This window comes from Pan paniscus, chromosome 5 (genome assembly GCF_029289425.2).
Source record: "Pan paniscus chromosome 5, NHGRI_mPanPan1-v2.0_pri, whole genome shotgun sequence".
Taxonomy (NCBI): Eukaryota; Metazoa; Chordata; class Mammalia; order Primates; family Hominidae; genus Pan; species Pan paniscus.
The window spans coordinates 164,424,058-164,450,023 of NC_073254.2; the positions used below are offsets into that span (position 1 = coordinate 164,424,058).

The 25,966-nt window shown below is 37.9% G+C and overlaps 1 protein-coding gene across 2 annotated transcripts in view; it reads left to right on the forward strand.

The window, feature by feature from the left end:
- UTRN (utrophin) overlaps positions 1-25,966 on the forward strand; it is a 568,097-nt gene that overhangs the window by 149,181 nt on the left and 392,950 nt on the right. Inside the window, exons 10-21 of one of the 2 annotated variants that reach the window (XM_014345496.4) lie at positions 317-520; positions 2,041-2,222; positions 3,222-3,372; positions 4,820-4,939; positions 8,750-8,851; positions 11,696-11,803; positions 12,087-12,266; positions 13,085-13,254; positions 15,864-15,987; positions 19,368-19,455; positions 24,988-25,229; positions 25,392-25,572. In XM_014345496.4, coding sequence (XP_014200982.4) covers positions 317-520; positions 2,041-2,222; positions 3,222-3,372; positions 4,820-4,939; positions 8,750-8,851; positions 11,696-11,803; positions 12,087-12,266; positions 13,085-13,254; positions 15,864-15,987; positions 19,368-19,455; positions 24,988-25,229; positions 25,392-25,572 — 1,852 coding nt within the window. The remainder of the gene's footprint in view (positions 1-316; positions 521-2,040; positions 2,223-3,221; positions 3,373-4,819; positions 4,940-8,749; positions 8,852-11,695; positions 11,804-12,086; positions 12,267-13,084; positions 13,255-15,863; positions 15,988-19,367; positions 19,456-24,987; positions 25,230-25,391; positions 25,573-25,966) is intronic. The other variant, XM_063605516.1, reaches the window with a different exon arrangement.

Sequence of the window (25,966 nt, forward strand, 5' to 3'; positions counted from 1 at the left end):
GGCATTTACTTTTCTAATAGCTGTTCTTCAATTTCTGTTCAGAAGTGATTCATGTGGGTTCTCTGTCCCTAACTATATTAGAATCTCCTTGAGTACAGAATTCATGAGTGCATGCTGCTTTTATACTCTTTGCTACCCTAGTGCACTTACTCAATGATTCTAACTCATTCATGGCAGTGCCCATTTGGCTCCTGAGAATTGGATTAGTGCCTAAGACAGAGTGATGTGTACTTTGGGTTCGCCATACAGTGTGAGTTTGCTGAACACCTCTTGCTTTCATGATAAGTGTGGGTTTTTCTTGGCTTTGTTTTTACAGAGTACAGCACCTGAGGAGGAGCATGAGAGTCCCCGAGCTGAAACCCCCAGCACTGTCACTGAGGTTGACATGGATCTAGACAGCTATCAGATTGCGTTGGAGGAAGTGCTGACCTGGTTGCTTTCTGCCGAGGACACTTTCCAGGAGCAGGATGATATTTCTGATGATGTTGAAGAAGTCAAAGACCAGTTTGCAACCCATGAAGTAAATATCTGTAGTTTCTTAGCAGGGTGTGTCCCCCACGGGACCTGAGCCTTAATCAGGGACTCTACTCTCCTATTTGTTATCTACTGAATTCTGTTCTTTGGAAAGGTCAATGGTTTATTTCAGGAACTGTGATATTTAAATAGTGCTTTGTCACAAAATTGGTATGGGTGATTAAACTGTGCCTCAGAATTAGATTTTAGATTTTAGTCTCCTTGTGTGTTTTGGAGAGCCACTGATGAAAATCATTGCATAGTACTGCTCAGTTCTGAAGTGCATTGTTATATTTCAAAAGCAAACGAGTGAACCAATACACCAAATCTTTAAGATTTGAGTGTTCCCTAGGAAATGATTATTCTTTTTAATTGCATGATTAAGCAAATGTCATACCCAGGGTTCCTGTATTTTTTCATATCATAAAGGTTTCCTGCTCCTTTGAGGACATACTATATTGCAGCATAGTGAATTTCACTATATGGAGATTTCTTTTGGTTAAATTTTTCCTTTGTATAGTTATGTGAATTGACAGATCTTATTTGTTGTCTTGGATAGAAAATAATATAAGTGGTAATATCTCTTAAACAGTTCCTCTTGGGTGAGTATGGTATTTTATTTTATTTTATATATATTTATATATATAATAAATAAATATATATTTATATATATAATAAATAAATATATATTTATATATAAATATACATTTATATATATAAATAAAAATAAATATATAATATTTTATTTTATATATAAATAAAATATATAAATATTTTATATATAATATATTTATATATAATATATAAATATTTTATATATAATATATTTATATATAATATATAAATATTTTTATATGTAATATATTTATATATATAATATATATGTATATGTATATGTGTGTGTATATATATATATTTATAATTTTTTTTTTTAACAGAGTCTTACTCTGTCACCCAGGCTGGAGTGCAGTGGCACGATCTTGGCTCACTGCAACTTCTACCTTCTGGCTTCAAGTGCTTCTCGTGTGTCAGCCTCCCAAGTAGCTGGGATCGCAAACATGTGCCACCACGCCTGGCTAATTTTTTGTATTTTTAGTTAGAGACGGGGTTTCACCCTGTTGTCCAGGCTGGTCTTGAACTCCTGGCCTAGGTGATCCACCTGCCTCAGCCTCCCAAAATGCTGGGATTATAGGTGTGAGCCACCACACCCGGCCTTTTATTTTATTTATTTAGAATTCCATGTTCATGATCTATGAGTAGCATAGTCAGCATTTACTTTAAAATAGCTGGTATTATCAGATGCATCATTGCTTGCTTTGAGCTATTTCTCTTTTAACTTATGGCAGGTGTTTATTCCTATTTTCAGAGATTAAAAAATGTGGTCAATGTCTATTTTATTTGCACTCTACTAGGCTACCTTTTTCTGCATCGCTGACATTTAGGTTAGGCATTAGCAATTTGTTCAGTCTTCCTTTTTTTTTTTTCTGCACTGAGTAGCTCACAAATTATAACAATGTCCCTTTCTAGGCTTTTATGATGGAACTGACTGCACACCAGAGCAGTGTGGGCAGCGTCCTGCAGGCAGGCAACCAACTGATAACACAAGGAACTCTGTCAGACGAAGAGGAATTTGAGATTCAGGAACAGATGACCCTGCTGAATGCTAGATGGGAGGCTCTTAGGGTGGAGAGTATGGACAGACAGTCCCGGTGAGTGGAAAGCCAAGAAATGCACTTAATTCCACAGGCTGCTTTGCACAGTTGAGCTCTAGTAGATGTCTACATGTCTGTGAAAGCGAGATGATTACAGAACTTGCCTTGGAAAAGTAAGACTCTTTTCTATGGGTAATATTGCTGGAATTCTGCATGATCTTTGTTTCCCCTTTGATGTGCTAGCCACACCAAAAGATAAAAGTTGGAATACAGAATTTAACAAAAAGGAAGAAGAGGATAGGCGTGGTGGCTCATGCCTGTAATCCCAGCACTTGGGAGGCCGACGCGGGTGGATCACTTGAGGCCAGGAGTTTGAGACCAGCCTGGGCGACATGGCAAAACTCCGTCTCTACTAAAAATACAAAAATTAGCTGGGCATGGTGGGCCATGCCTGTAATCCTAGCTATTTGGGAGGTTGAGGTATGAGGATCGCTTGAACTCAGGAGACAGAGATTGCAGTGAGCTGAGATTCAGCCACTGCACTCCAGCCTGGGTAACAAAGTGAGACTGTCTCCAAAAAAAGGAAAAGACATTTCATATGGGCAGTTACTTATTTGCAATATTAAAATTAGCTAAACATTAACTTGGTGTGAAGACAGGACTATGTAGTATTGATCTACTTTTCCATTTTGTGACTTTTATTTTAAAGCTTTCTCATGGTTTATTTTATTTCATGTATTGTGTCTTAAGGAGCAAACTGCATTCATTGCCACTTCCACCTATTTAATAAGCAGGAATTCCTGATTGAAGAAACAATGATTCTGATATGAATACAGGGTGCTGCTTTTTGCATTCTTTGTCTGCATTTAATGAACTCCATTTAGAACAAAATAAAAGTTTACTTTCCTGGCTTCTATATTTAAAGACTAAATGCTACCTTGAATGTTTAGACAAGGGTGTCTTCCCTTGCCCTGTATCTCTGGTGCCCAGAATGTATATTTGACTTTGCAAAGGGAAAAGGCTTGTAGGAATAATGCTGTGCTTCCCCACGGACAGGCTGCACGATGTGCTGATGGAACTGCAGAAGAAGCAACTGCAGCAGCTCTCCGCCTGGTTAACACTCACAGAGGAGCGCATTCAGAAGATGGAAACTTGCCCCCTGGATGATGATGTAAAATCTCTACAAAAGCTGCTAGAAGAACATAAAGTAAATCTGTCTCATATTTCTTCGATACCTTATCAAATATGAAAGAGCAGCACTTAGCATCTCAGAGGCTGATGACATCTATCGTTAACATGAAGTTGGGACACTTCTTCAGGGTTGTCTTCATTTAGCAGCTCACAGGGTGGAATTGATGGGGATGAGACTTTTCTGAGCCAGGGATAAAAGGGCAGGGTAAAATTTTATATGTGATGCGCAGTTTTCTTATGAAAGTACATAGCTTTCATACAACTGGAGAAGGGTTCTTTTGGCCCTCTAAGTGGCTAAGAACCCAAGCATGTTGGCATTCACATGGTGTGTGGGTGAAGAGCAAATTCTTTGTCTCTGATTCAGGAAAGCGTCAGGCATTAAGTTAGGAACCAAAATTGGGTAGGCAATTTAATTTGGTCACAAGTTTAGGAGATAAACTTTTCATAGTCAAGATAAGGAAAGATAGAATAAAATATGCTCTCTGTAAATTGAAGACTTTTATTGATCAGTGAAACATTGAGGTAACTAATATGTAAAACTTTAGGGATACATTAAACACAACTCTGAGAAGCATTTGAGAACACTATTGATAGTATTTAAATAAATTTTCTTTCTTTCTTTTTTTTTTTTGAGACGGAGTCTTGCTCTGTCACCCAGGCTGGAGGGCAATGGCAAAATCTCAGCTCACTGCACCCTCTGCCTCCTGGGTTCAAGTGATTCTCTCACCTCAGTCTCCCAAGTAGCTGGGACTACAGGCATGTGCCACCACGCCCAGCTAATTTTTTGTATTTTTAGTAAAGTCAGGGTTTCACCATGTTGGCCAGGCTGGTCTTGAACTCCTGACCTCAAGTGATCTGCCTGCCTTGGGTTCCCAAAGTGCTGGAATTACAGGTGTGAGCCACCATGCCCAGCCTATAAATTTTCTATACACATGTATCCAATGACTATGCTCTTCCCATGGAAAAGGTGAGAGAATCTAAGGTGTCCATACTTCCTTAACTGCTTTATTGGGTAGCTAATCAGAGTAACTTTTGACTATCGTTTAGCATTCTACTTATCTCTTTATACTGTCCTACACTAGATAAAATGATCTCTGACTTGGTTTATTTAAGCTCTGGACTTTTTTGCTTTACCACTTCTACATTTTTGTATTAATTCCTAGTATGGACACTCAACTCCTTTATGCTATAAATTCTGAGGGAGGGCCAGAACTTGAATAAAAGTGGTGATATCTCCATTTGCAGTCTGTTATAACACTGCATCCTCAAACTGCCTTTGTTGATAATGGAATGTAAAGATGTATAATAGGATTAGTTTCATTAGTAGAACAGTTAGGGTAATGATTGGAAATTTAAATATGATGCCTCATTAACTGTCCTTAATTACTATTGACAACTGAGTGCATTTTAAATAGGTAAATGTGAAAGTAGAAATAATGATTTATCTTAATTTTTTTCTCTAGAGTTTGCAAAGTGATCTTGAGGCTGAACAGGTGAAAGTAAATTCACTAACTCACATGGTGGTCATTGTTGATGAAAACAGTGGTGAGAGTGCTACAGCTATCCTAGAAGACCAGTTACAGGTAAGGGTGCTGTAAAGTTGGATAATCCTGAGGGACCTGTGGTCTGAGACCCAATTACATATTGCCCTTGTTCTTCATGTCCTTTCTCATTCTTTATCCAGAAGGATAGAAAAACCTACCTTTGATTGTACTTCTCAGTTGGGGTTCTACAGTATGTGGGCTACAGGAGTACCCAGGTATTGATTCCTTTACTTCAGCTCTTGGGGTGAATGGATGGGGCTGGTTGCAGTCCCCAGCTTCCTTGTGCATAATGACAAGATTTGGAAGCACAGTGTATTAGTCCGTTTTCACACTGCTGATAAAGACATACCTGAGACTGGGAAGAAAAAGAGGTTTAAGGGACTTACAGTTCCATGTGGCTGGGGAGACCTCACAATCATGGTGGAAGGGAAGGAGGAGCAAGCCACATTTTATATGGATGGTGGCAGGCAAAGAGAGGGAGCTTGTGCAGGGAAACTCCCTTTTTTAAAAACCATCAGACCTCGTGAGACTTACTCACTATCACAAGAACAGCAAGAGAGAGACCTGCCCCCATGAATCAATTACCTCCCACTGGGTTCCTCACTTAAAATGTGGGAATTGTGGGAGTTACAATTCAAGATGAGACTTGGATGGGGACACAAGCAAACCATATCATTCCACCCCTGGCCTCTCCCAAATCTTATGTCCTCACATTTCACAACCAATCGTGCTTTCCCAACAGCACCCCCAAAGTCTTAACTCATTTCAGCATTAACTCAAAAGTCCACAGTCCAAAGTCTCATCTGAGACAAGGCAAGTCCCTTCCGCCTATGAGCCTGCAAAGTCAAAAGCAAGTTAGTTACTTCCTAGCTACAATGGGGGCACAGGCAAAGAGTAAATACATCTGTTCCAAATGGGAGAAACTGGCCAAAACAAAAGGGCTACAGTCCCCATTCAAGTATGGAATACGGTGGGGTAGTCAAATCTTAAAGCTTCAAAATGATCTCCTTTGACTTCATATTTCACATCCAGGTCATGCCTATGCAAGAGGTAGGTTCCCATGGTCTTGGGCAGCGCTGCCTCTGTGGCTTTGCAGGAAATAGCCCCCTCCTGGCTGCTTTCATGGGTCAGTGTTGAGTGTCTGCGGCTTTTCCAGGTGCATGGTGCAAGCTGTCAGTGGATCTACCACCCTGGGGTCTGGAGGACAGTGGCCGTCTTCTCACAGCTCCACTAGGTGGTGCCACAGTAGGGACTCTGTTTGGGCCACATTTCCCTTCTGCACTGCCCTAGCAGAGGTTCTCCATGAGAGCCCCACCTCTGCAGCAAACTTCCGCCTGGACATCCACGTGTTTCCATACATCTTCTGAAATCTAGGTGGATGTTCCCAAACCTCAATTCTTGACTTCTGTGTACCTGCAGGCTCAACACCACATGGAAGCTGCCAAGGCTTGTGGCTTGCACCTTTGCCATGGCCTGAGCTGTACCTTTGCCCCTTTTAGTCATGGCTGGAGCAGCTGGGATGCAGGGCACCAAGTACCTAGCCACAAGGCACGGGGACCCTGAGCCCAACCCACAAAACCATTTTTTCCTCCTAGGCCTCTGGGCTTATGATGGGAGGGGCTGATGTGAAGACCTCTGACATGCCTGGAGATGTTTTCCGCATTGTCTTGGTGATTAACTTTTGCCTCTTTGTTACTTATGCAAATTTCTGCAGCCAGCTTGAATTTCTCCTCAGAAAATGAGATTTTCTTTTCTGTTGCATTGTCAGGCTGCAAATTTCTCAAACTTTTATGATCTGTTTCCTTTATAAAACTGAATGCCTTTAACAGCACCCAAGTCATCTCCTGAATGCTTTGCTGCTTAGAAATTTCTTCCACAGGTACCCTAAATTTTCCCACATTTTTCTGTCTTCTTCTGAGCTCTCCAAATGTTTCCAATCTCTGCCTGTTACTGAGTTCCAAAGTCATTTCTACATTTTGGGGTATCTTTTCAATAGCACCCCACTCTACTGGTACCGATTTACTATATGAGTCCATTTTCATGCTGCTGATAAAAACATACCTGAGACTGGGAAGAAAAAGAGGTTTAATGGACTTACAGTTCCACATCGTTGGGGAGGCCTCACAATCATGGCAGAAGGGAAGGAGGAGCAAGTCACGTCTTACATGCATGGTGGCAGGCAAAGAGAGAGAGCTTGTACAGGGAAACTCCCTTTTGTAAAACCATCAGATCTCGTGAGACTTATTCACTATAATGAGAACAGCATGGGAAAGATCTGCCCCCATGCTTCAATTACCTCCCACCAAGTTCCTCTCAAAAAATGTGAGAACTGTGGTAGTTATAATGCAAGATGAGATTTGGATGGAGACACAGGCAAACCATATCACACAGGAACTGATCTTATTAAGTGATCCACTGACTTCTTCTCAGAAGCACTTGAGGAGCTTGTTAAAATGTAGATTCCTAGGCTCTACCCACTACCTAAATCTAGGTGAGGGAGGGATGCAGTGAATTTGCAATGTAAGAAAAATCATGTGCATAGTAAAGTTTGAGAATTTCACCTAGTAGGATTCAATATCTCAGTGTTTTTGGTAGATTAATATGTGAATTTCAACAACAGTTTTGGAAACCTCCCAAAATTGCTTCTTTTTGCACAAAGGCAATAGTGTATCTTTACAAGTCTTTAACAAATAAATTTATTGGTATTTCATTTGAACAATACTTGGATTTTCTGGTAAGACGTTGCCAATTTATTTAAATATGATGCCTCATTAAGTGAGGCAATCCAAACTGTAATTTCATCACGTGAGGTCCTTTTGCTTTTGTGATATTTAAAGTCAGCCAGAGGTTCTAAGACTTGTATGCAGTAGTTAGTTATTATAACCTGAGAGCTAAGTATTCATGCCTTGACTATTTAGCAGTAAGGAATCTGAGATTCAGAGAGGTTAAGTAGTCCTCCTGAGATTTAAATAGACAATGAGTTATCATGCTGAGACTGGAAATCTATCTTCTGGCTCTTAAGTTTTCTCCCCCTTTGTACTATGAAAAGCTTATTCTCATATTAAGTATCAAAATAGTATAATATGAATTAAATAATTCTTGTTCACATGTATATAGTACAAAAATAAATTTTAACATTTGTTAATCATTATTTATAAAATTGTAATAAAATGATTTTGGGAGAAAATAATCATGAAGAGTGATTTTTTATAATTAATAAAATTTATTTAGTATTGCTGATACTAGTAAGATTCTATTGCTAATTTATGTAACTTATGGGGAATTTTTTTATGGATCACATAATGTAAACAGAACAAATCATTTGATTTTTTTATTGTCTCATAAAAATTCTCTTATTCAAAACAGGTTTTATAAGTTAAACATTTTTCATAATTTTGGTACCACAGATGAAAATTTTCTTGGCATGTAAAAGAGAGTTAAGGAATATAACAGACATGCTGGTTTTTTTAGCTAAAAATTTGAAAAATTTGAAGCACAAAAAGTAGATATGTTTGTTTTATTTTTTAATAATATGTAAAAATGTCATATTCTCATAAAAACCACAATGAAATAGAAAGAGCAGGTTTGGAGTCAAAGATTCAGAGGATACAGTTCTATTGTTAGTTTCTAGCTATGTGAAATCATTTGTTCAATTCTATGGAAATTAGTTTTTCTGATTCATACATTTCTAGGCCTAGTCTGTGTTATTTTAAAGCAATTTTTATAAAAATACTTTTTATAAGTTGTTATTCTATAATAAAGAACAATGGAAATCATGAATTTCTTCAAGGATTGTGATAACTCTCTCTTAAGGCTGTGTTGACAAAGGATGGTTTCTCCTTTTTCTAGAAACTTGGTGAGCGCTGGACAGCAGTATGCCGTTGGACTGAAGAACGCTGGAATAGGTTACAAGAAATCAATATATTGTGGCAGGAATTATTGGAAGAACAGGTATGAAACTGTTTTCCATAAGGGGCAAAATAAATGGTGAAAAGTAACCCATCTTTTATTGTGACGTTAGAATAAAGTTGCCTTGTTTACTTTTCTTTGAAAGGAAAATATATAAATAATTATTTTAAAGATCAAATTTCTATCCAGTTTATAACTGATTATGAAGCTTATTCACAGAGGTTGTGTCATTTGGCTCCATTAATTTGACCTGTTTTCATTACTTGGAATGTTAGTACTTAGAAGATATGCTATTTTCATGATTTGTTTGACATCATAGTTATTAGTGGATTTGTGTTGGGTGATGTATTTGAATTTGTATCAACACAATGCCTAGCATATAATTTGTGCTCAGTAAATAATGAGTAATGAATCCACTCAACACACTGTGAACTTTAATTCCCTAGATTTTTTCTTGATTTTTAACAAGTATTGAAATTAATGAGAAAATATTATTTAGTCACACCTTTGATTTAACACTGGATTAATTGCGTATTTTTTCCACTAAGTGTTATCACAGCAAATGAATCTGTTGTACAAAGCTGCCACCTTAATTTTTCAATAGGACTGGTGGCTCTTTGCCCGTTCTCTGTCTTTCCAGAAAAGCAACCATTGAAACAAAATACAAATAAACAAAACTTTTCTCCCCAAATGCCAAACAGTTGTGGTTTAAAAAATAAGTAGATACTGGCCGGGCAGGGTGGCTCACGCCTGTAATCCCAGCACTTTGGGAGGCTGAGGCAGGTGGATCACTTGAAGTCAGGAGTTCAAGACTAGCCCGGCCAACATAGTGAAACCCCGTCTCCACTAAAAATATAAAAATAAGCCAGGTGTGGCGGTGGGTGCTTGTAATCCCAGCTACTCAGGAGGCTGAGGCAGGAGAATCGCTGGAACCCGGGAGGCAGAGGTTGCAGTGAGCCGAGACTGTGCCACTGCACTCCAGCCTGGGAGACAAGAGCAAGACTCCCTCTCAAAAAAAAAAAAAAAAAAAAAAAAAAGCAAATACTCTATTCCCACATTTCTCAGTGTCCATTTTGATTCTTTTAAATGCATTTATTTCATTTCCATCTATAAGAAGCAACTATATTCTCTTCAGGGGAAAAAACTCAAGTGTGTGATGTTTTGTGGCTTACTAAATATGGTGGCAGATAGTTGCAGAATTTGTCCAAATATAAATTGTTAATGACTACTCCCCCCCTCCCCCCCCCGCAATCTGTGGTCAGATTTTTCTTATTAGGAATCACAAAAGGGACCTGATTCTGATTTATGAAATGTTTACATTTCATGTTACAAATATTTACATTTCACTTTATAAATATTTATGTTTATTGTGAACCTTGTATTTAGGCCAAAAAGTCTCAGAATACTTAAAATTTTACTTCAATAATGACAGTAGAAAGGCCGGGCGCGGTGGATCACGCTTGTAATCCCAGCACTTTGGGAGGCCGAGGCGGGCAGATCACTTGAGGTCAGACCAACATGGTGAAACCTGTCTCTACTAAAAATACAAAAAATTAGCCAGGCCTGTAGTGGGCACCTGTAATCCCAGCCACTCAGGAGGCTATGGAGGCAGGAGAATTGCTTGAACCCAGAAAGCAGAGGTTGCAGTGATCCGAGATGGCACCACTGCACTCCAGTCTGGGTGACAGAGTGAGACTCTGTCTCAAAAAATAAAAATAATAGTAATAGTAATAATTGCAGTAGAAGACATCGATTGCTAGAGAAAACCATTGTGTTACTCTTCTATCCAGTAAAGTAGTTGCAAATTTGGAAATAATTTTAATTTGATGATAAAAAACAGTTTAAAAATAGAGTGCTAGTATTTCAGTCACTTGTACCACTTTAGGTTTTAAACTGACCTTTCATCGTGTTCTATAATGATCTGACATTTTAACTATACCTTTTGTGTGTGTGTGTGTACTATCTACATGTTCTGTCTTATGGCATCATTATTTATGTGCATATCTTACCAGCCTCACTAGACTGAGGACAGTATCCATTGGGGGGTGAAATATAGAGGCAAGGAATAGTTGTTAAATATTTAATTCATAAATAAAATTGCTGAGAAAGAATTGATTCCGTTGCAAATACAGAACCAAGTTTTTTTCCTCCCTACTAAATAGAAAAGGGTTTCCACCCTAAATGCTACATTTTGGGAAAAATTATCACAATGTAGCTACGGTTGTTTTCCATCCCTTCTTCAGGATTATCTCTCTACATGACTGAATATCCTCTGCTTAGAAAACACGCATTGTTGTCCAATGAAGTTGAAAAATCTTTATATGGGCTTTGGGTGCTCTTCAGACTCCCTCCTTTAATCATAATTGCTGTTGAACCTTGAATGCTAGTGTGGATTTCCTACATGATGCCATGGAAAACACTGGTTTTGGGGTGTGGACCCTGGACCCAGCTCTGCCATTAACTATCCAAGTGATCTGGGACATGTAACTTGACTTCTCTTTCCTTCCTTTCTAAAATGAGGGGCTGGGACAAGACAATCTCCGAGCTTACTTCTGCCTCTAGGAAGTTGTAATGTAATTCCTTTGGAGACTTGCATAGTTGGATTTTCCCTTTTCCCTCCACCTATCTCCTTGAGAATTAGGTTTAGTTCCCTAGGTATGAGGCTAATGTCTGATTGTTCTGTTACAAATCTGAGAAGGATAATATTTTAAAGAAAGGTATCTTTCTGGGTCATTTGTGCCTCAGACTTAGGTGTTTGAAGGCCTTCTTATCCCCATGTAAGGGTGAAGCCTCTAATAAAATAAAAGTTAGAAATTTGGATGCATGATTTAATTGAATTACCAAATGATTTTGCAGATAAAGTTCAACTTTTGTTATTACTTGTAGTGCTTGTTGAAAGCTTGGTTAACCGAAAAAGAAGAGGCTTTAAATAAAGTCCAGACAAGCAACTTCAAAGACCAAAAGGAACTAAGTGTCAGTGTTCGACGTCTGGCTGTAAGTGATGGGGTTGTCAGCATCTGTGTTGTAAGCCTATGATATCTTAATGTTTTATAGCTAATGGTTAGTACAATTTAGTGAATGCAGATTACAGCTCATTACCTAGCATTAGACTGCTGCCCTGTAACAATCTGGAACCACGAGTCTTACCTTTTAGCATAGTGAACTGCAAAGCATGTACATTTTACTATAAAAGATACATGTTTAAAATTTTTGGCTGGGGAACAGAAAGATAAAGTCCTGTTAAAAAGAGTCATCTAATAAATATCTGAAATACTAGATTTTGAAGGAAGACATGGAAATGAAGCGTCAAACATTGGATCAGCTGAGTGAGATTGGCCAGGATGTGGGACAATTACTTGATAATTCCAAGGCATCTAAGAAGATCAACAGTGACTCAGAGGAACTGACTCAAAGATGGGATTCTTTGGTTCAGAGACTAGAAGATTCCTCCAACCAGGTACTTTTTGATTTGGATCGTATGTTGTGCCATGAAGTAAACATTTAAAATTTAAATGTTCAGGTTAGTTTTAATTTGTATGAAATAAACTAAAAAGTTGTTTCCTTACACCTGATGAAAAATTGACATGTGAAAATCGCCTTCAGTTTTCTAAAGTAAGTTTTAATAGATTCTCTTAATATCCTATAATTTAATTCATAGTAACTGATTATACTTAGCCAATAAATAATCTTAACATCTTAAATCTTAAGTAATCTTATTAATCTTAAAAATATTTTAATGAATTAGTCAAACATAAAACATTGGTTTGTAGACAGATATTCTTAGCAGCATTATTTATAATAGCCAAAAAGTGGAACAACTCAAATATCCATACACAGATGAATGGATAAACAAAATGTGGTGTATGCATACAATATTATCTGATAATACAAAAGAACGAAGTATTGACACATGCTACAACATAGATGAACCTTGAAAACACTATGCTAAGTATAAGAAGCCAATCGCAAGATTATATATGCTATGATTCCATTCATAGGAAATGTCCACAAGGGGAAAATCCACAGAGATAGAAAGTAAATGTGTGGTTGCCGCTGGTGGGAGTGGGGAATGGGGAGTGTTGGTTTATGGCTATGGGATTTCTTTTTGGGGTGATAAAATGTTCTGGAGACAGACTGTGAGGATGATTATACACCTGTATAAATGTGCTAATAACCATTAAATTGTATATTTCAAAGAAAGAATTTTATAGCCTGTGAATTATATCTCAATGAAGCTGTTACAAAAATTGAAATTTTGGATGGCTTTTATTTCAGGTGACTCAGGCTGTAGCAAAGCTGGGGATGTCTCAGATTCCTCAGAAGGACCTTTTGGAGACTGTTCGTGTAAGAGAACAAGCAATTACAAAAAAATCTAAGCAGGAACTGCCTCCTCCTCCTCCCCCAAAGAAGAGACAGATCCATGTGGATATTGAAGCTAAGAAAAAGTGAGAAGAGATAGAGAAATTGTTCAAATCCAATATTGCACATACTATATTTTCTACTTGGTGCCTATTTTGTACTAATCATTAATCATAGGCAAATCTAGACATAGTAATTATTATTATTATTATGAAAAGTCAACTACTGAACCACTCACTGCCCCTGTCTTCTGAATATTCTACTTGGCACTAGCTAAGCATCTAAATTTTCTTGGATGATTTTATTTATCCTGTGTTCAATTGGGAGAACTTTGTGATCGAACGTTTCTTTCTTCCTTTCCCGTTATTCTCCTTGGAAGGATATGATTGTCCATGACTGTCTTTTTATTCTTTCTTTCACTGTCACAACTCGACAGTGACCTCCTCAGTCTTTGAATATAGCTTCCCCAGTTTTTATTGTCAGAAAGTGCAGGGGATCCTTAACCATTCCTATTAACATGGTTTCCAGACCCTTTTATATCTTCTGTCTGCTCTAGAAACCACTATTGGTTTGCCTTAAAATGGACTACCCCAATAATCAAGGGCCTTAAATGACTGCTTAATGCAGTGCCTAGTTTAAAATATATGCTTAAAAAATGGCAGCTCATTTCCACTTCTCTTCCCCTGGTGCTGCTGTGGTGGTGGTTTTTGCCAGCTCGCGGTACAGTGGGACAGTCATTTCCTAGAATGTAGATACCTGTTCCTGTGACCTGCGATCATTGCATCACTCTTGCCCGTATTGAGAGCAGATGCTGACTGCGTCTCCAAGCTCATTGGAAACGTGCGATTTTTAGATGGCCGTCTCTTCTCTGAAATATTAAATAGAAAGCTGCTGTTAAGATGACAGGAGGAACATATCCCTGTTTGAGCAATACCTTGACCCCAGATATTTATCTAGAGCATCACAAAATCCCTCACATTTTACAGGGAAAATCTACCTTGATGAAAAGATAAAATATTCATAGTTCACCAGAAACACTTTAAGCAAAGTTTCTCTCAAGAATCAGCAGTAACGACTTGTGCCACTGCTTAATGTATCGAGAAGCTCTGTGGGGAGGGTACTAGTTAAGAAGACAGTCTTGGTTTGAATCCCAGCCTCACCCTTTGTTAGCTTTGTGACATGGGACAGTTACTGAAAACCTCTGTGAGCGCAGTACCTTCATCTCTAAAGGGGATAATAATAGTGTATACTTCTTAGGGTGCTGGTGAGGATTCCTTGAGTTAATAATAGACATAAAACACTTAGAAAGGGGCCAGGTAGAAGGCCAGCAATCAGTGATTGTGGCTCCTCTTGTTCCTCCTTGCTGTGGTTTTGACCAACCTTCTCAACACCTCTCAAACCTGTCCTTTCGTCTTCCTTCCCACTGTTACTATCTTAGTTGTGACTCCCATTGCTTTCACAGCCTGTTCTCGACTCTTGTCTCTCTCTAATGCCTTCTCCTCGGTGAACACTAAAGGATAAATAGAATCATGTCAGTTCCATGCATAGAACTCTCCCTTGGCTCTCAACTGCCTTTGGGTTAAGTCCAAACTCCTTAATATGTCCTGCAGGGCCTTCCTGTAGCTGGTCCATGTGATTCTTGGCCACGTCATCAATTGTCCCTCCCTTGTGAGTTCAGTACTCATTATTCCAGACACGCCTAACTAATACTTGCAGTTTGCAAAATGTGATCTTCCCTTTCTTTGCTTTCCCTTGGCAAGGGAAACTCCTCAGTGTAATGCTGTTGTTCTCCTCTAGGAAGCCATCCATGCCCCAATTGGATTAGAAGCCACTCCTGTGAATTCCTGGAATTAGCACCTAGCAAATTCTTTTGTTATTGCCTGTTACTTTCCATTGCTTACTAGACTAGAAGCTCCTTGGGAGCTGAGATTTGTATCTGGTTCACTTTCATATCAAGAGCCCAGCCCAATGCCTGACATTTAGTAAGGCTCAATCATTACATATTGAACAAAAGAAGATGTTAACTTTAGTAATGTCTGTACTTGTTCTTTGCTGATTATCTAACCAACTCTGGTTTTTATTATCTATAAGCATTTATAAAAATACAAGTGATTCCTTGTAAAGGTGAAAATTGTTTTAGTATGTAAAGTTTTAAAAATTTTTCTTTAAGGCCAAGCATGGTGGGTCATGACTGTAATCACAGCACTTTGGGAGGCCAAGGCGGGCAGATCACGAGGTCAGCCTGGCCAACATGGTGAAACTCTGTCTCTACTAAAAATAACAAAAATTAGCTGGGTGTGGTGGTGGGTACCTATAATCCTAGCTACTCGGGAGGCTGAGGCAGGAGAATCCTTTGAACCTGGAGGCGGAGGTTGCAGTGAGCCGAGATCGTGCCATTGCACTCAAGCCTGGGCGACAGGGCGAGACTCCATCTCGAAACAACAACAACAACAACAACAACAAATTATTTAATTATTTTCTTCAATTATTTATTAACCCTATAATATTATTACTCTTTTCATACTTTTAGTTGTAAATATATGATCTCATTTTGCATGGTTACCCTATTTCTGGGTTGCTATTTTGGGGGGAGTGATAGACATATTCCTGATGAGCATTTGAGTTGCTCTTTCTGGAGTCAAGTAAAACAGTAGAAGGAAACATGACAAATGATCACCTCTGAATCTTGAAACAGGTTTGATGCTATAAGTGCAGAGCTGTTGAACTGGATTTTGAAATCGAAAACTGCCATTCAGACCACAGAGATAAAAGAGTATATGAAGATGCAAGACACTTCCGAAATGAAAAAGAAGTTGAAGGTAAAAAACATAAACCACATATATCCTAGTGCATAAAATAGTTCATCATGCTGGATTTTCTGCTGGCATAAAGACATTATGGAATTCAAAAGCCTCCTGTAAAATAAATGTAGGCAGAAGGTAGCTTTTAGTACATTGTAGTGAATTTTGAATCCATTCATGCTAGCTGTCATCAGATCCCTATTTGGAGGACGGTTTTTTTTTCATCTTTGTCAGTCACTGAGATGTACAGTGAGGAATACTTCTTATGGTGATCCAGTTAGTGGTACTACTTTTTAGTTAGTTTAGATCACCCTTAATCTGGTATCTAATAATTTATGACTCTATATTAACATTATGCTGAAGATGTTTTGCCTTCGGAATACAACAAACTATTTTAAATCACAAAGTGTCTTCAATATATTTTCTTTAGAGTTTTAAAAAATAAATACAATGAAAAGGTGTGGGATCTTAGCCCTGCAGCTTTCCATGCTTATGTGTGTTTCTGAAGAATGTGATGGGAGCTTGCAGATATTTTTTGTCCTTGGTGCTCATACATCTGTCTCCTACACATTACTGCATTAACTATTTGGGCACCTGGTGTAAGTCTGCAATGGTTTTTGTATCAGCAGTGGAGTTTTATTTTAAAGAGTTTGGAGGGTATTTTAAAAACAAGATGTGCATAAATATCTAAGGTTTAAGTTGGAAAGTGGTGGGTGAAATGGGAATTGAGATGAGGCTGGGATTGTTGGTGTCTTCCCTACAATCGCAAAATCCAGAGGGTGAGGTGGTCTGAGCTCGAACTTGCAAGAGGGCTTAGGGCACACCAAGCACAGGGAGCTGTTTTCTTTGTCCACAGTGACCCTCCATTAAGCCCACCTTTCTGTGTGGTTGATATGTTCCCACTCCAGGAGGCTTCCCTTAGCCTCACTAGAAAGAGTTCAGTGATTAATCTTTTGACTTCATGTGGCTTTGGCCATATCTCCATGAAAGCCCTTCTTGCATTTATGCTGTTGTTTGTTTATATGTATGCCTGTGAGGGCTTAGAAATTGAAGATAATTTTCCATTGCACCTTTTTTTTCAGCACTTGGTAAAGCTCTTGTGGCTCATGGAAGTGGAGTGTGATGATTGTGGGTGGGCAGGGGGAATGGGGAAGTTGGTTTAGCTGGGAGCACCTTTATCAGAGCCTTCTCTGCACAGAGAGTTGGGAAAGCCAGAAGTGGGGCCTGTGTTACATCATTTCATATGCTTCTCACAGTTCTGAAAGATGGATAGATTATTTTAATGATCACTGACCACTCAATTCTCAAAGACATTCAGGTGGCAGAAAATTTAGTAGTAACAGTGATCTTCATGGAACAAGTCCCACAAAATATTGATAAGTTGAAGTCTATCCTGTGACCCAGGAACAATTTTACTGGCAGAAAATGTTACTATATTTGGGGGGATAAAGTATGCAAGGCGTGATTGGCGTTCTTTTATGTTTCATTTAATATTTATCTAGAAGTTCATTTATTTTGTTTCAGACAAGTAGTAATAGATGCCAAAGATTTTGAAAAAAATATATAAAACAAAGAAAACGTCAGCATTACTCTAATCCCTTATTTTTCTTGCAAACTGAGGAAATATTAACTTATTATTATTATTATTATTATTATTATTTTAGTGAAGGAGTATCTCGTTCCAACAGATGAATTACCTGGGTGGAGAATCTATAGTCTAGTCTCCTGCCATCTTAAGAGGTAGCAAAAAATCAACTTGTAAAAAGTAGATAATTGCCTTTTTCTCCAGTTCGATGGTGACTTTTACATTGATCCTTAGTTAGACAAAATAAATTGTGTTTCTTAGAATCTCTTGCTAATATTCCTTGATCTTTGACTATAAGAAGGTTGTTCTACCTAGTCACAGTAAACTTTGTGAAAATCAAAGTAGGATAGCTGAATTTATTTGAGAGCACTTACATGTAAACAATTTAGAATTGGGATTCTTCTCTGGATTATCTGGTTGAAGTAATGTGGGTTGCTCAGAAGTTTTGATTGTGTTATGATGGATACTATTTGAATAGTTAATATATAAATATCAGTTGGGGATGGAGGAATGAGAGAAAACTCAAATACCGAGTTGTGTGCACATATACTTGTGTTTTTGTGTGTATACATGATTTTACTTGCTTCATTCTTACTAGTTCTGGAAAGAATTTTGTCTTGGGAGTATCAAACTATAGAGATAAAAAAAATAATGAAATTAAGAGCCATTCCTCAACATAAAGAACAAAATGCGGGTTGGGCTTGCCATGGCTCACGCTTATAATTCCAGCACAAGGCAGGAGGATTGCTTGAGCCCAGGAGTTTGAGACCAGCCTGGGCACCATAGGGAGACCCCCGTGTCTACAAAAAGTAAAAAAAAAAAAAAAACCAATTTGTGGGGCGTGAGCTTGCGCTTGTAACTCCAACTACTCGGGAGGCTGAGATGGGAGGATCCCTTGAGCCCAGGAGGTTGAGGCTGCAGTGAGCCATGATTGTGCCACTGCACCCCAGCCTGGGTGACAGAGTGACAAACTGCCTCAAAGAAAAAAAAAAAAGAACAAAATGCTTTGGTTTGGGTTCTAAAGCATATTTACTATTTTCATTATTTAAAAATTATGTATGAAATATGATTGTGCTTGAAGTTTGCATTGAACCCTAGACTTAGTATAACCCAAACAAATAATACTGAGCCTCAAAATATTTCTATCCATTTTTCCTCTTTTCTTTCTTTTGAGATGGGAGTTTTGCTCTGTTGCCCAGGCTGGAGTGCAGTGGTGCGATCTCGGCTCCCTGCAACCTCTGCCTCCCGGGTTCAAGCAATTCTCATGCCTAAGCCTCCTGAGCAGCTGGGATTATAGGCACACGCCACCACGCTTGGCTAATTTTTGTATTTTTAGTAGAGATGGGGTTTCACCATATTGGCCAGACTGGTCTCAAACTCTTGACCTCTAGTGATCCACCCCCCTGAGCCTTCCAAAGTGTTGGGATTACAGGTGTGAGCCACCATGCCCAGCCTATCCTTTTTTCTTGTTAGTTAATTTTTGTTCAACAACTTCTGTCATAACACATTCAATTCTTTTGACTCAAACCATTATTTTTATGGCATGGCGCACTCAGGGTATGTATGTGAATAGGTATCCTGGATCTAAAACATAATTTTAATTATTTCCTTCTAATAGGAGCTTATAATTATCAGGTGCATTTTTTTTCTTATAAAAGAAACCAATGCTTTTTAGTTGCTATGATTACGTTTGAATTTACCTTTTCAGATTTAAAAAGAATGTAGGAGGGACATTCAACTTAAACATTTAAAACAGCAACATTATATTGAGAAGAAAGTTTGCAATATTCTTATGTTCGGACTTCATTTGCAGGCATTAGAAAAAGAACAGAGAGAAAGAATCCCCAGAGCAGATGAATTAAACCAAACTGGACAAATCCTTGTGGAGCAAATGGGAAAAGGTAAGATCCTTGATTTTTTCCCCCATATTTTTCAGATGGTGGCATCGAATAATATTACAGTTTGCCCTATTAAATATTTTGCTTTAATACTCGAATCCTCTTTTGGCTAGATAAATGGTTTTCAAAAATGTTTTTAGGCAGCAGAATCTTTAAAAATGAAATTTTATTCTGAAGCTGATTGTAAAAAAACAGATAAAGCAAAGTTGTTCTGATTTTATATGGGGTCGGGGCTGCATACCCTGATTAGCAGAACAGTTAAAACCCACTAGCATAGTATATTTTAAAACTGTATCCTTTGGGTTTATATATTGGGAATTTGTTTGCAGGGTGGTAGCAAAAGAAAACTTTACTTGGCAACATTTGGGAAACAAAGTTACGTTAAATTCATTAAGGGTATTTGATTTTTGATAACTTTTAATGCATTATATTTATTTACTACAGTATTTTTAAAGTTAAGTTTGATAAGGTGTTACTTATATATGAAATTTTTAAATGCTCCCAAGCCTTTTTTTTTTTTTTTGCTGTAGCTCCCAGTGACTCAGAATAAGCTAAAGATTAATATTCTTGATGTGCAGTTTTGCATGTGAATCTCTCTTTGTTCTAGAGAAATGTTGAAAGATATTTCTTGCACTCCATGTACGTTGGTCTAATAATGGTAAGCACTTTGGAAGGCTGCTGTAGCTCTCCTTGACACCTGTACAGATACCTATACAGAATTAGGAATATTAGTTTGACAAGAATCTTAAAAGCAGTAGCATTTAATTTTTTATTGTTTGACTTTTTGTTATGGAAAATATAACTGTATAAAAGCAAATAGAATACTATAATGAACTTCCTTGTATCAGTTACCTAGTTCAATAATTGACAATATTCTGCCATTCTTGAATTATCTATACCTTTACTCGTTCCTCAGCCTCTCAATTATTACTATTTTTACAGTTTTCTTGGAAGTAAAATTTACTTACATTGAAATACATGACTTAGCTGTGCTGTTTTGACAAATAGATACACCTGTGTAACCTACACACACACATCACTGTAGAAAATTTCCATCTTTCCAGAAATTTCTCTTTTGGGTTAGTCACCTTCCTCCCTCCAGAAAACAACTGTTCATGTTGTTTTGACCTTAGATTATTTTGCCTCCAGCCTTTAGCAAATATGTTTATTTATTTAGTATGTATACTAGATATGTGTATACACACACACACACACAAACACACAGAAACATATATACACACACAAACATATATAGATATGTACACATACAAAATATGGAATGTATACCATGTGGACAGTGTATGTCCATTTATTTTGAAATTATGCAAATGTATTATCAATCCATATATTATTAATAAAGGTTAATTTCTTTCTTTAAATAAATTAAATAGAATAGTATTTAATATTTTCTTTCAAAATCCATTCTAGCAGATTGTCTTAGTTGTCCTGCCTGTGGGCATCCCACTTGGAGGTTACTCTTTCCAGTATTTACTTGAAGAGATCCAGAGACACAAACAGATGATAACTTCCCTTGAGATGCTGGTTCATTCAATAATTATAATGCACTGGATGTTGAATTTATTTCCTTTACAAGCATAGATTTTTTTACTTCTACCTCAGCATTGTACCTGGTGACTTTGACTTTATCTGATGTGAATATGGGATAATTTCTTGAATCTGTGTGCTGAATTTACTCCCATTTCTGTCAGGTTTTCAGCAGTGTGGCAGAATTATGAAGATGGGGGAGACTTGATGTAGATGAGAAGTTGGTGCGAGGTGATGTTATAGTGAGAATAACAGTGATTGGGGGAATGGGGGAACTTGGATTCTCCTGTCCTTTTCTAGTTCTTATCCTTGGGAAAGTCTTGGAACCCTTGTTTCTTTGCCTTGGTGTCTGGAAAATGAGGGAGTTTATTAGCTGACTCTTAGCTGTTAGTTTATCAGGTGACTATTAGTTTATTAGCTGACTATAGGCTTTGGTCCATAAAATTCTACTGTAAATGGGTCCTAAATAGACACATTCTGGACACTGAGTTCACATGAAAGTGCTACTTGCAAAAGGCCAAAGGCAACACTGGAGAATAGTTGACATGGGGCTTTTGTCACCTAATGTATACTTGCCCAATTTCATAGGAAACCTTTTATAGTTTGTATTATCATTTTTTTCAAGCATTGGTGGAATTAGAAATGCATTCATTAGAGGACCCTAATTCTTTTTTGTTTTAAAGATGCATCTATTAAAAATTTTTTTTTAGGACAACAGTGGGAAGCTGAGAAATGGGGGAGCTGAACTGAATAAAGTCTGTGTGTTCCAGTTCAGTTAGGGAGGCATGTCAAATTCTTCAGTAAAATCCATGTTTGAATAATCACGTCACTGTTTTTCTGAAACCAGTTCCATCAAAAAGCCCACCATAGCCAATTCTGATAGGTCTTTCCTGCCTAATGCATTTTACGTAAGTTTTGAGGTATCTCATAGAGCATAGAAACAGTTTTAGAAAATAAAATAGCGTGAGGCCAGGTGCAGTGGCTCCCACCTGTAATCCCAGAACTTTGGGAGGCTGAGGTGGGTGGATCACGAGGTCAGGAGATCAACACCATCCTGGGCAACGTGGTGAAACCTCGTCTCTACTAAAAATACAAAAATTAGCTGGGCATGGTGGCACATGCCTGTAATCTCAGTTACTCAGGAGGTTAAGGCAGGAGAATCCCTTGAACCAGGGAGTCGGATGTTGCAGTGAGCTGAGATTGCACCACTACACTCCAGCCTGGTGACAGAGCAAGACTCTGTCTCAAAATAATAATAATAATAATAATAATAATAATAATAATAATAGTAATAAAATAAAAATAAATAAAATAGTGTGTTTCATTTGACTTTCATAGCTGATATACTTGGTTTTCTTCGTTTAGCTTATCTTGTTCCTAGAGATCTTCATCTAGTAAAATACAGTAGAGTAGTTGGGCATCTGGATAATGTGGCTTTATGAATCAATGCCCATTGTGGTTGCCTAAGCATATAAGCCCAGGAAGTTTGGTGAAGGTCCTATGTTTTGTAAACATTTCCCTTGATTCCAATAGTGATAGACTGAGAAGTGTAAAGTCAAGTGAGACTGAGTGGCAGGAATGTGTTCTATGTTCTCCCTTTTAGACAATTAATAAAGTGATCTTCTGTTGATTTTGCCTTTTGACTAGTCACCTTCTAAGAACTCTGTGTTTTATAGAAATAGAAAATTTTAAACTCTGGATCTCTGGGAGTAAAACAACTATTTTTCCATTTGACCCAGCCATCCCATTACTGGGTATATACCCAAATGACTATAAATCATGCTGCTATAAAGACACATGCACACATATGTTTATTGCGGCATTATTCACAATAGCAAAGACTTGGAACCAACCCAAATGTCCAACAATGATAGACTGGATTAAGAAAATGTGGCACATATACACCATGGAATACTATGCAGCCATAAAAAATGATGAGTTCATGTCCTTTGTAGGGACATGGATGAAATTGGAAATCATCATTCTCAGTAAACTATCGCAAGAACAAAAAACCAAACACCGCATATTCTCACTCATAGGTGGGAATTGAACAATGAGATCACATGGACACAGGAAGGGGAATATCACACTCTGGGGACTGTGGTGGGGTGGGGGCAGGGGGGAGGGATAGCGTTGGGAGATATACCTAATGCTAGATGATGAGTTAGTGGGTGCAGCGCACCAGCATGGCACATGTATACATATATAACTAACCTGCACAATGTGCACATGTACCCTAAAACTTAAAGTATAATAAAAAAAAAATAAAAAAGTTACAGCTAAAAAAAATAAAAAATAAAAATAAATAAATAAATAAATAAATAAAACAACTATTTTTAAAGACAATGTGCAGTTTTCCTTTTATAAGATGTAAATTGTGTTTGAATCATTACCGGGCATCACTGTAACCAGCAATATCTCAGGATTAGAGAAAGGGAGATTCAGATGTTTAAAATTGGTTTAAAGAGGCAAAATGAATGGCTTGTAAGACATTGTCAGTGAAAAAATAACTGAAGTTGTTTTAACCGCCCTTGTTCTTGAAGTGAGCACCTCTTTCCAGTTTTCTAGATGAGTAGTGGTAATTTTCCATCTCAGAAATTTTATTTACCTACTTAATTTTCTTCCTTGATTAGTATGAATTGTCCAACATAAAGATGATGTGGCTGGTGTTACTATTCCTTTGCCTGCCTAGAATAGAAATGACGGGGCAGGGGCACGACCCATATCTCCATTGTTCATATTGTTAGGAAAATGGTGATTTGTTTTGTATGCTCTCCCCATTAACAGGGATAATGCAGCATGGCTTGTGGTGTGAATGCTTTGCTTATGTCTCATATTCTCTTACCTGAGAGATGGTGGTGAACAGTGAACTTCTGCAATTGACATAGGTGACACATTCAAATGACAGCATGATATGCCCTCATTTATGATTTTCAGTAGACACAGTGTATTATAAAAATTTTCAAAGTTGCATTGTCTGTGGATCATACATGACTTTTTGTTTTTATGCCTTTGTTTTTTAGTTCAAGCTCTCATTATCCTGGATTTTGATCATATATGTTTATAAAGCAGGATTGTTTTATTGCTTTCCTACTCAATAAAAATGTGAAGCCATCCTTTTGGTATGCATGTTCTCCTCCGAATAGAAAGATTCCTTTGAAGATTTCCCATACTTTTTCATAGTCATTTTAGAGGATTTGAAGGTATTTTAGATTAAGGGAAGGACTATGATAAAACCTATTATTATATATGGCTTTATTATTTTTAGGAACATTCTCTACTTTTCAAAAATATCGGACAAATAAAATGATAAGATTTCAGTAATAAAAATGGTGGCATTGTTTTCCCTGATGTGTTTCTAAAGTAGATCATCTTATTGCTGCCTCAGTCTTTTGGTATTTGCTTATTTATGTGCAAGGTCTCCAGTGGGCTTGCTGATGCTTCTAGAGCCTGGCTGCTGGCTTAATATTCCTGCACTCACCAGGTTGCTTCCCAGCATAAGGCATCCTCGCCATTCATTTTTTAATTTATATGACACTGTGCTTTGGTCACCAAGACCTGAGCTGCCTCCTAGTTTTTCTAGCCAGCTTTCTTTTTTTCTTAGGACAAAGGGTCTTCTTTCTGAAGTCGGGCCTAGACAGATCAAGGTAGTTGATCTTATTTCACTGGTTCAGGTGATAAACTAGCAGAGTAGAAGCATGGCATGGATGGAAACATATATTATCTAGAAAAGGCAGTGGCTGAAGTTCTACTGATGTGCCTGAATCGTTATTTTAAAATGTCTTTCTTCTTTGTTCAAGGAATTGAAATAAACATCATTCTTTTTAAGTGCATCATTATAAATTTTTGTTGTTGTATTAAAAGGGACTTAAGAAAGTGATCATTATGTGTGACATTGCCTCACTATTCTGAGTGTTAGAATGTTCAGAATAAATTCAAGACACATTTTGTAATATATAGACTGTTTGCTTGTTTTTCATGTCTGCATAGAAGGCCTTCCTACTGAAGAAATAAAAAATGTTCTGGAGAAGGTTTCATCAGAATGGAAGAATGTATCTCAACATTTGGAAGATATAGAAAGAAAGATTCAGCTACAGGAAGATATAAATGCTTATTTCAAGCAGCTTGATGAGCTTGAAAAGGTCATCAAGACAAAGGAGGAGTGGGTAAAACACACTTCCATTTCTGAATCTTCCCGGCAGTCCTTGCCAAGCTTGAAGGATTCCTGTCAGGTAAGGAGCCAACGGTCTGGAAAGTGGAGGAATTCTATGTGCAGTTCCAGAGTTAAGGAGGGCTTCTCGTATCATGAACTTTAAGTTAATGCTGCCCTGATTAACTTCCTGTGAGGATGTTCATCTTCAGTGAGTTGTGTGACCGTATTTTCTCTTCCTTAGCGGGAATTGACAAATCTTCTTGGCCTTCACCCCAAAATTGAAATGGCTCGTGCAAGCTGCTCGGCCCTGATGTCTCAGCCTTCTGCCCCAGATTTTGTCCAGCGGGGCTTCGATAGCTTTCTGGGCCGCTACCAAGCTGTACAAGAGGCTGTAGAGGATCGTCAACAACATCTAGAGAATGGTAAACCCAACAATTTTAATATCTCCTGTCTCAGTTTGCCTTAATGTAAACATGACTCCCAACATTTAGAACTTGAGTACACTTGCTTGCTTTGCACCAACCTTCTCCATTTTCCTTTGTGCCTGTATTGTTCAAAGTCTTAAAGTCTTCTGTATTCAGATTCTTTTCCAGATTCACACCTTTTTGTAAACATACAAGCAAGTTTCACATTCTCTAAAATTGTGTCAGTAGGATATAATAATAATTTTTTTTTTGTAGCAACAGGGTCTCACTCTGTCACCCAGGCTGGAGAGCAGTGGTGCAATCATAGCTGCAGTCTTGACCTCCTGGGTTTCAGTGGTCCTTCTGCCTCAGCCTACTGAGTAGCTGGGACTACAGGCATGCACCACCATGC